The sequence below is a fragment of the Brienomyrus brachyistius genome, chromosome 25 (assembly GCF_023856365.1).
Source record: "Brienomyrus brachyistius isolate T26 chromosome 25, BBRACH_0.4, whole genome shotgun sequence".
NCBI classification, from domain to species: Eukaryota; Metazoa; Chordata; class Actinopteri; order Osteoglossiformes; family Mormyridae; genus Brienomyrus; species Brienomyrus brachyistius.
Window position 1 is genome coordinate 2,131,235 of NC_064557.1, and position 10,628 is coordinate 2,141,862.

At 43.0% G+C, this 10,628-nt stretch overlaps 1 protein-coding gene across 2 annotated transcripts; it reads left to right on the plus strand.

Moving 5' to 3' along the window:
* Nucleotides 1–2,565: 2,565 nt before the first annotated feature.
* Nucleotides 2,566–10,298, plus strand: LOC125720565 (leucine-rich repeat LGI family member 2-like). 2 transcript variants are annotated; one of them, XM_048996129.1, is made up of 9 exons: nt 2,566–3,547; nt 3,888–3,959; nt 5,170–5,241; nt 5,913–5,984; nt 6,107–6,178; nt 6,710–6,879; nt 7,622–7,786; nt 7,968–8,791; nt 9,972–10,298. In XM_048996129.1, the coding sequence occupies exons 1-8, from the start codon at nt 3,372–3,374 to the stop codon at nt 8,783–8,785; spliced, it is 1,617 nt and encodes a 538-aa protein (XP_048852086.1). In that variant the 5' UTR covers nt 2,566–3,371; the 3' UTR covers nt 8,786–8,791; nt 9,972–10,298. The 2 variants fall into 2 exon arrangements, with proteins under 2 accessions (XP_048852086.1, XP_048852085.1); XM_048996128.1 differs by having other exon boundaries at nt 7,968–10,298.
* The last annotated feature ends 330 nt before the right edge of the window (nt 10,299–10,628 follow it).

Genomic DNA, 10,628 nt, shown 5'->3' on the forward strand with positions numbered 1-10,628 from the left:
AGACTTTGGGGTCCCCTGTAATGGATTTTGCTGAACGCGTTTGGGGAGGGGGGTGTGGTTCCCCATGACAACATTTGCAGAGCAATAGATCTTGCCGACCCACGCACCCATCAGCCCGATGGGTGGATGCCCGTATGCCAGATGGCCAATGAACAGCTAATGCCAAGCATGTATTTTTAAAGGGATCAAATCATGCTGAGCTGTTAATTAGCATCTAAATGTTTTTTTAGATGTTATTTCAGACTAAACGGCACCATCAGTGCTGTGACCCCGTGCTCGATGAGCGGCTGGAAGATGGATGGGCGGGCGGCGTTATCTGGGGGCTTTGAAATGACGATGCGCGCCCTCGCAAGGGTCCAGCAGGCGGACCGGCTCGCCATATTGGGAACCACCGTAGTGTGAAAACCGCGGCGCCTCCTCAGATACTTCGTTGCAGAAGGAGTACTCTTAAAGCACGGTTCCCTGAAAGAATCACCCCTTTTTTATTTTTCCAGACTGCCCTGCTTCCCCCCAGCTGGTACCTGCCTCTGCATTTATGGTAATATAACCCCCCCCCCCCCCCCACGTGCGCTGATGAGGCACCATTTCCTGCCGGCGCTGAACTCCCTGGCTATCCACTGCTGACTCGGCAGAGATATCCCACAAGCTAAAGCCAAGTTGCCTCTGATACAATTTCTGCGGGCGTTAATTGCCAAGCCCTGCACCCGGGGAGGTGGGGGGGCTTGTTGCTCTCTGATGTGCGTCTGGCCTATGAGTATATATACATATATATATATATATATACACACATACATAACATGTGTGTTATGTACGGCTGGGGAACGGAGCGAGGAAACAATGACGGAACTCCAAAGTGTCAGGCAAATACGGGGTTTAAAGGCAGGACAATGATCAGAAGACAACTATACCACAGATAACATCAATGACCGGACTGGGGAAACATGCTCTAACACGGACTTAAATACACAGGACTATTTCACAACAATGAGAAACAGCTGGTAAGAAGCGGATTCCACACGAGGTAGCGAGGGGGGGCGTGGCCCATGGCAGGATCGGCACGAGCAGGGCATGACATATATGGATGTATGGATGTGTAGGTATGTATATATGTACATGCATGTATGTATGTGTGTGTGTGTGTGATAAATATACCCATAGCTAGAAATAAATTTCATGGGGTGTCCGGCAACCACCCCAGTAGGTCCCCCTTAGTATATGCATTTTTAGATTTTGCCGACTGGTGGCGAACGGGGATGGGGGTCAAACAAATCTTTGTGGGTGAATTCTACCCAGTGGTAATTTTTACTAGCAGGCTATGTGCCAGATATATCATTCGGAGTGCAGCTGGTTGACATGCACCTTCAGTGTCCCAATAGAAACCTGTGCGTATAGAGGCCAGCCCTCATAACCAAGAACCTCTTAGATGGACTGATTTGATCATTTCTGGTAGTTAATGCTGATACAAGCGAATGGACAGTGCACAGCATCAAAGAGTACTATCCCTTTAAGATGCTCAGGGTCACATTATATAAATACAACACTGTGCGTTGTTGGACGTTCTGTTCTTGCGAGTTGTGTTTGGTAATGTTATCCTCATCTGCATATATTAAAACGCATCGTGGTGTCTATTAATACCTCGGAAAATAAGAATCACAAGAGCTACACAAAGGGTCACTTCAGCCCCCCTTTCAGGAGAATTAAAGGTCAAACGCCCTCCCCTTTCATGCCCCCTCTTTGGCATCCATCCATCCATCCATCCATTTTCCAAACCGCTTATTCTACTGGGTCACGGGCCCTCTTTGGCATAACCTGTGAAATCTCCTGTTAATTGGATGAGCTTTATCAATATAACTACTAACACTTTACTTGACAGCGCACAAGTAATATAGTATTATACTATTACTTATGTGTTATTTAACCACAAACCAGTTACATACTGATTTCATGTAAATTCATCATCAATTAATTGTGATGCATGTTTTTTTCAGACAAAGTTACTATATTTGTTACTATAATTCTGTAAACCTTTGTAAACTACTTAAAGCACTACTGAAGGAACAAGTTATGAATAATACAAGTAAAATACCGGTCATGTTTGTTCATCATTAACGAATTGTGACGCATCTTTTATCTCAAGTAGCAACTGTATTTGATTACGGTTTGTTCATGATTTGTACTTCAGTAACAAGCAGTTAAGTTATTATTAAGTATATGTGCCCCGTAACGTAAACTGTTAGCATGTAATTATAATGATACATCAGCTGGTAATAACATGAATCCTCATATGTAACCTCAGTGAATGTAATCTGTGAGACCCTTTCATTCCAGTCACGACATCTTTGGAAACCTTCTGGTAATATATCATTACTGCCAAGGATCATGTGAACTTCAGCCCTAACTGTTAGCCTCTTACTGTATATATTTACATTTGATACCAATGTGACTCTGTGATGATGCATTTCTGTACCAAGATGACTCACTTAACGTCCCGTCAAAGAGCAGCCGTCACTGGGATGTTGTATCATGAATCGTTTCCAGAATAGCTCATGACCCTGTACTCAGAAATGTCACAAGTTGAAGCAGTTCTTTATAGAGAACTTGATCAAAAAGCTTGCAGGGACTGATCTATTAGCATAGATAGTCTTTGTTAGCTGCTACGAATGGTAAACAGTTTGGCTTCTGAGCAATAAAGGGATTGTTCTTGTCATCTGGAGACACTGCATGGTGCACAAGTTTGTAAATAAAATTATATTATTTACTGAGGTAAATCCATTCAGTTGAACATTTTGCATTTGTTCATTCAGGTTTCTTTTAAACTAACTGCAGTTGTAACACAAGCACTTTTCAGCCACATCTTTTTCTTAACTTGTATCGTATACATTCTTCAAAATGATTAAAACTCATAACGACTTAATTAACAAACTAAAACAAACCCATGATTCTTAGATAAATATTTTTTTGCATAACAGAAATTCCCAAACGCTTGTGCAGTTAATAAACTGCAAGCGGGTTTGCGCCGATAAGTTGCACTTTAGGACGTTTCCAATCTGCTCGTGGAGATGCGCGCGAATATGCAGTGTCATTTCTGCACCACCCATTGTTGTCCATCCATCTCTTCTACTCATTCTTAGTTCGTTATGTAAAATTTCCCTCCCAGGCCGTCTACCAACCACAACTTGCATGCTGTGGTGGATAAATAATTCGCATGAATAAATAAATAAATAAATAAATAAATAGATGTGGGAAGAGGCTGCAACTGAACTGCTGATGTCAGGACTTCAGTGCAGCATTGCACAGCGCAGACTGGAGGCGAGCCGGTTTCTGCTTCGGCGTCTTTTTCGTTTCACGCATTTGAACATCTGGAAACCAAGATGTCGGTAATCAAACGCTGCGGTCTGTTTTGCACCATCCTGCTCTGTCTGGCTCCTGCAGTTCATCTCAAAAAGATATTCAGATGTCCTTCTGCATGCGCCTGCTCCAAAGAGTCTATCGTTTGTGTCGGATCCTCCTATGTCCCTCGCATCATCCCCAACGACATCAACTCCCTGTAAGTATTCTGCAGATGATTCACTGCAAAATGCCATTGAATGTCTTAAGTTATCTTTTTTTAAAACATTACGGTTTAATAAATGTTGCGGCACCATTTTAACTGTTCAGAAATTTAAATGTTTGCGTTGGTGGATTTTCCGGTCTTTTAAAATAAGCTGCATTTTTGAAAGTCATTTAATGTACAGTACAGTATGCCTCACGGTGCATGCTAATTAGAATTTGTTAGTTTGATATCTTTTTGTAATTGGTCTTATTTACCGCCTCGCTTATGATCTCCGATTATGACATTCTCGCATGGGGAAAATTTACGTGTTTGCATATAATATTAATTCTTTCAGGAGTATTGTCAACGGGACCTTCCCGGAGATCAAAGAGGCTATGTTCTCCCACATGCCTTCTTTGCAGTTGTTGTAAGTAAACTTTTAATGGGTCGGAACATTTTCTGTTCAAGATATATTCAGCTGCTGTCCGTGTACATTTTTCAGCACAATATCTTTGTGTGGTAATGAATTCTGTTAAGGACATGTGTTTGGTTAAATTTTACGAGCAGGCAAAGGGGAACACGAGGCAGTGATATTGATCTGGAATTCCAGCAAAGGGTCTGACCCACACTGAGAGCAGTAGATCGTAAGCATTTACTAATTAGCCAGTCTTAGTACATCCGGCTACTTGCAGGAACATATTTCAGTTCAAGCCAAAAGCGCTGCACAAAGAATTTTTAATGCAGATAGTCTGTACCAATACAATCTCACCTAGGCGAGACTAGCGGGCTATTGTCATACTTCTTACGTATTGTCATACTTTTCTTGTTTTACTAGTGTGCTGTATCAGCAGTTAGTGCACACAGTTATGTGAAAGGACGTCGTCTGAGCGGGACAGGAGAAGCACAATGCAGTAATTTGTACTATGGAGAGTTTACGTTCCAGGGGCGAAGTTGCTCTGTTTTTTAAAAGCTGGGTCTTAATAGCATTTCTATCAATGGCAAACAAAGAATTTTCCCTAACTTACAAGGGACAGTGAAATGGCTAATTGGGTTGAGATGCAATGGCTATTCCGCTTGGGTCCAGGCATGGAAACCAGCAAAGTTCACAGGCTAGCAGCCCCCACTTTGGATAACACGAATAAAACCCGTGCACCCCCACAGAGATCCAGCTAATAGAGGCAGTGTACCACGCTAACGGAGATGACCGTAATTAACATCGCATTACGGCGCGATGAGACCTTAGGTGGCAGAAAAGTTATTTTCAACAAACATTCTGTTTTCTAGTTTTGCTCGGTAATATTTTCTTGTAAGTATATACTGGAGATCATTTGGAACCCTGGTTAGTAATAAGTGTATACTATTAAAAATTTGGTTCAGATTTCATTTTGTCATTTAGGTGAGCTTGTAAGATGTTTAAGGTGGCCAGTTGCATGGAATGAAAGGCAAAACAGCAGGGAGCATCCATCCATCCATCCATCCATCCATCCATCCATCCATCCATCCATCCATCCACAGCCCCCCGGTGGCCTCTGAATGTATATTAAACTACAATACAGCATAATATTAGGTCGGGGGGGCTAAATCCTTTGAGTTTGATTCGGAGTATATTTCTAATACATCACTTTCTGTCCTCACAGGCTTCTTAACTCAAATTCCTTTACTGCCATAAGAGACGACGCTTTCTCCGGTCTGCCGCATCTGGAATATTTGTAAGTTTCTATTTGCGCTCTGTCAGAAAAAAAAAAAAACCTTTCAAGGTCCAATTACTTGTCGTTGGGGCTGTACCCTCAAGGGTTCGCCAATTGTACCCTAACTGTAGATAAATGTACCTTTCAATTTAATAGTTAATAGTCTAATTTAAGGTACAGAAGTGCTTTGTATCATTGGAGGTACACAGGACTGTAGCCAGGCTTTTAAAAATGCCAAGGATCATAGTTATTGGAGTTGTAGGAAAAACACTGAGGGCTTGATCTCGGTTTCCTCACTGGTAAGGATGAGCATGGGCAATAATGTTCTTTGAACCTTGAGGAGCAAAACTGTACCTGGCTGCTGTCCCGCTTCTTCTGAGAGTGCAGAACAATGGCAGGTATGATGATGGGTACCAGAAAAGGAGTCTGTTAGAAGGGTGGAGTCACCTGTGCCACCTTGTTTCAAGAATAGTCAACGTGTTGGTTGAAACAAAACCTCGGTCTGGATTTGTACTTCCTGGACCCGACCGTACCACCTCTGACCAAAGTTCGACAAAATGAGATTTAATTAAGGCTAAAATGCACAGAGATACCAGTATGACTCCCCGACCTCCGGCTTGGACCCTTGTACTCTGCTGTCCTCCTCTGTCCCCTATGTCGTGCTGCTGAAAAACATTCCTTCAATTTGCCAGGTTCATTGAAAGCAACAAGATGGAGACCACAACCAAGCACGCCTTCCGGGGCCTGCGGGACCTCACACACCTGTGAGCCACCGTCACTGCCGTCAGCTCTCATGGGCACCATCCCTCACTCTGTGCCACCATACCTCAGAGACACTCAGCAAATCTCAAAGCCTTTCCTGTTTCCTGTCTGGCTCTTTTTGCAGGTCTTTAGCAAACAATAATCTCAAGGCTCTGCCGAGGGATCTTTTTATCGACCTGGACTCCCTGATTGAACTGTAAGCGGAAACGTTCTTCACCCCATATGCACTTATTGTACTTAAGCACATCCTAAAATTGCACGGCTTATAAAGACGTGGCTGCGTATGCATCGAAGCGTTAATGTAAATGTAATAGACACAAAGTGTGTCCTCGTTTGCTGCTCTGCATGCCTACTAACGCTGTGGAAAACAGGGAGATTTCGCCAAGGAGTACAAAGGCACCGGGGGGTAGAAGATCAGGAAAACCCAAGTAAAATTTGGATGTGTGGGTAATAACGTTTCAGCTGGGACTGTTGGGGGTACCAGTCTCAAGCAGTGATTGAAGTGCCAACCTTGTGGTGTGGTGTCATGTGACCATAGACGTGTCCTGTGTCATGTGACCATAGACGTGTCCTGTGTCATGTGACCATAGATGTGTCCTGTGTCATGTGACCATAGATGTGTCCTGAGTCATGTGACGGCTGGTATCAATATGCTGTGATCCCCGTTCTCTCCCATTGGGTGTCCGCCCAACATTTCCCATCTCCCCATCTCTTCTACTTGCGGCAGCGACCTTCGGGGCAACCTGTTCGAGTGCGACTGCCGGGCCAAGTGGCTGATGGGATGGCTGAAGAATACGAACGCCACGGTGTCGGACATCTTCTGTGACGGCCCCGCGGACATGAAGGGCAAGCGGCTGAACGACCTGGCCAGCCTGCACAGCGAGTGCATCTCCACCGGTGACCACCGCCTCACCCCCTCCCTTACTGTGGGCGTCACGTTCGAAACTGCTACGTGCTAGAACCAGTGTTATTATAGGTCTGATTTTTAAATTTGGCTTAATTTAACTTCATTTAGCTTTTATTATTATTATTATTATTATTATTATTATTATTATTATATTCAATTTTGAATCTAGTTGCTAAATTGCCTGTAGATATGTGTGTATGTATGAATATGTGTGCGTGTGTGAATGGTGTGAGTGTGTGAATGGTGTGAGTGTGTGAATGGTGTGAGTGTGCCCTGTTGTAAAAACCCTGCTTTTTAGCACAGCCATTTTACTGGTTTGTATGTATCCGCAGTAACGAGGAAAAAACTGCCATGGTTAGTCTCCAGGAGCCAGTAACTCATCCATAAAGCCACATCGATCTTACACACATTGAGCGTACATATCCAATTTGCACTTGTGCTACAAAGATTCTTTGTGGACTTATTGCCCCCACAGACCATAGAAAGAAACCCAGTGTATTACTGAATTTGCCGCCCTTATCACTTGCATGTGCCGTGTTATACAGACCCCTAGATGGGGAGGTATTTGATACACAGATGACGTTATTAGCATCACAGCTGAGATTTGTGGAAGAGTCACATCTTCAGAACAAAGAGCATCGGCAGTAGTTCTGTCGTAAATATTCAAAAATAGCCCATAGAAATGAATTCTATAAATTCCCTTTTATGGGATACAATACCGTCTCTGTGCAGACTTTATCCTTCATCAGTCAGTGGGAGCAGAGTCGCTCTCCACCGACACCTTTTCGTATAAGAACGACGTCTACGTGGCCCTCGCTGCCCCCAACGCAGAGGGCTGCATGATCTTGCAGTGGGACCACATTGAGATGAACTTCAGGACCTACGACAACATCACAGGTCAGTATCTCTCCTTCCAGTTTTTTTGCTATAAAGTGAACCTTAGGAATTTCCCACCACTTCACTGTTAGATGATGGTGCGGAAATAAATCTTTATGAATTTAATTTTGCCTAAACAATCTCTGAATGTAACATCGTGAGGATAATGAGACAGTACCCTTTGTCCGACTTTGAAACTCAGGCCAGTCCATCGTTGGGTGCAAGTCCGTCTTGATCAACAACCAGATTTTTATCATTGTGGCCCAGCTTTTTGGTGGCTCCCACATATACAAGTTTGACGAGGACCAGAACAAGTTCGCCAAGTTCCAAGACATCGAGGTGTCCAAAATATCCAAGCCCAACGACATCGAGACATTCCAGATAGCTGATGAGTGGTTCTTTGTGATTGCTGACAGCTCGAAGGCAGGCCTGTCCACGCTTTACAAGTGGAACGGCAAGGGTTTCTACTCGGTGCAAACGCTCCATGAATGGTTTCGGGACACGGATGCTGAGTTTGTCAACGTGGACGGTAAGGCCTACCTTATTCTGGCCAGCCGTTCCCAGTGTCCGATCATCTACCAGTGGAACAGAGGCACTCAACAATTTGTACAGCACTTTGAAATCCCCAACATGGAGGATGTAGTGGCTGTCAATGCGTTTCAAATGAAGGAGGAGCTTTATCTAGCCATGACACGCTACATCGGGGACTCCAAGGTCCTTCAGTGGACGGCTAGGCGATTTACAGAGCTACAAGCGCTACCCTCACGTGGCTCCATGATTCTGCAGCCCTTCTCCTTCAAGGATAGGCACTACCTGGCCCTGGGTAGCGATTACACCTTCTCACAGATTCACCTGTGGAATGAAGACAAGAAGGTCTTCGAGATGTTCAAAGAGATCTACATCCAGGCACCTCGCTCCTTCACGCCAGTGTCCACGGACCGCCGGAACTTCATCTTCTCCTCCAGCTTCAAGGGCAACACGCAGATCTTTGAGCACATCATCATCGACTTGAGTTTGTGAATACAGGTCAGTTGCTCAGGGCTCCAGGAACTAGAGGACCAGAGACTTGATGCACCTTCATCAGATACAAGGCTGTATCGGTTGTTTGGTGAAGTATCCCCATGTCTGATTCATCCATAATAGTACCACTAATTGACAAAATCCTGAGCGACTATACACCCGCTTTCACACTGTTGTAAAAAAAAAAACACCACCTTTAAATTTCAATGAAAGTGAAAATGGGAAGAAATCCTTTAAATTAGATAATAATGACCAGCAGAATGAGAGGTGCCCATTAATTCTTATCTGCATAGGAACTGCTGATGTGCATTAAGGACAAATTACAGTCCCCTCATTATCATTAATCTTTAAAAAGATTTTGCATTTTTTATCATCATCTTTCATCCATTCTATTATGCAATTTAATACACTGCACACTAACATGACTAATTCTAATATACACTTACCCATATAACGAGCAGTTGACTTAGGTAACATCAGTTTGTCATATCATACACTGGAATATCGTGTAACACTGTTTTGAGATGTACGTTCTCAATGCACACAGACTGGCAGAAGTCATCATGGTCTGTTTTCAGTCTCCACCTAAAAAGGTACCTCTGATTGCACTGAGACCTTCTGACCGTTCAGAGTCTCAGGCTGATGTAAACTGTCTGTGAATCCCATTAAAATAGCCCATATACAGCAGTGACCTTCTATGTACGTCTCAGTCAGTCTTTGGGGGCAACAGCTCTCCAAAGTATCCAAAGGTAAGACATCTCAATGCACGACAGCATTTCAAATGCCACGTGAACCATTTCGTTTATCGCATCATAAAATCACTGGCATCTGACTCTGATTTCAAAGAAACAAATCATGATATTTTGTATTACAGCAGATTTATTACTAATCTTAAAAGTTCACATAATATTTCACTTGCCAACTAATGGTATGATTTCTGTACAGGTAAGTAATTAGCATGGATTATATATTTTCCCATAAGAGCCCATAGATCAGCAGGAAACTTAGCAGGTAAACCACGTAATACTCATGTCGATTGCCTCTTTATAAAACGGCCGGGCAGTGCTGGAACATTTCACCAAACTCTGGTGTATACAGATCCCGGCACCGGAAGATGACTTGCGTCTTGTAAATAAAATAAAGAAGGATGGACGTAAATTAACGAAGAGTTATCTTTGTTACTCAGGACAGTGACGAGTAATTTCACCTATAAAACACTGTAGGTGAACATTGCAGCTGAATGCCGTCGTGGAGTAAGGAAACGGCAGAACTGAACCAAGTTTTATACGACGTTTCGGGAAGATCGTTGGAACTGACAACACGGCAACTATTATAATTCATAATAATGATAATAACAGTCATGAAGTATGCGCTGCGGTCCTCACACTTTTTGTATCAATAATATGATTTCGTGCATCTTGCGTTACCCTGGAAATGTAGCTATTCTTCCAAACTGTATGAAATGTAAATGAACAATGCTTATGATGCAATAAAAACCACTGAGAATGAACAACGGAAGTGTGCCACAACACGAAAGCTTTTTCAATTAATAAAATAATATGAAGTGATTGACACGATAAGGGGAACAGATGAAGTGGTAGGCAGTCAGTTCCAGATAAGTAGATAATGCAAACTACAGAGTAACGTTATTATGCATGTTATTAGGGGTTTGCATTACTTGTATTTTCATTCTGCAATTTTCACCAGGAATATCTTACAATAATTTGGCTTCTTGAAGAAATGACCCCTAACAGTTGTTTTTAAAGCCAAAAATGCATTAGCTGCACACTTCCATTATGCGAATGATAACGGTCCTGATGTGAAAGAGCTCTTGTAAGCTTTT

Bases quoted from the DNA above. Each gene is read 5' to 3' on its own strand.
- LOC125720565 (XM_048996128.1), top strand. From the start codon at position 3,372: ATGTCGGTAATCAAACGCTGCGGTCTGTTTTGCACCATCCTGCTCTGT. The intron at 3,960-5,169 runs GTAAGTAAACTT...CTGTCCTCACAG, and splicing joins ATGCCTTCTTTGCAGTTGTT to GCTTCTTAACTCAAATTCCT. The intron at 6,880-7,621 runs GTGACCACCGCC...GTCTCTGTGCAG, and splicing joins CAGCGAGTGCATCTCCACCG to ACTTTATCCTTCATCAGTCA.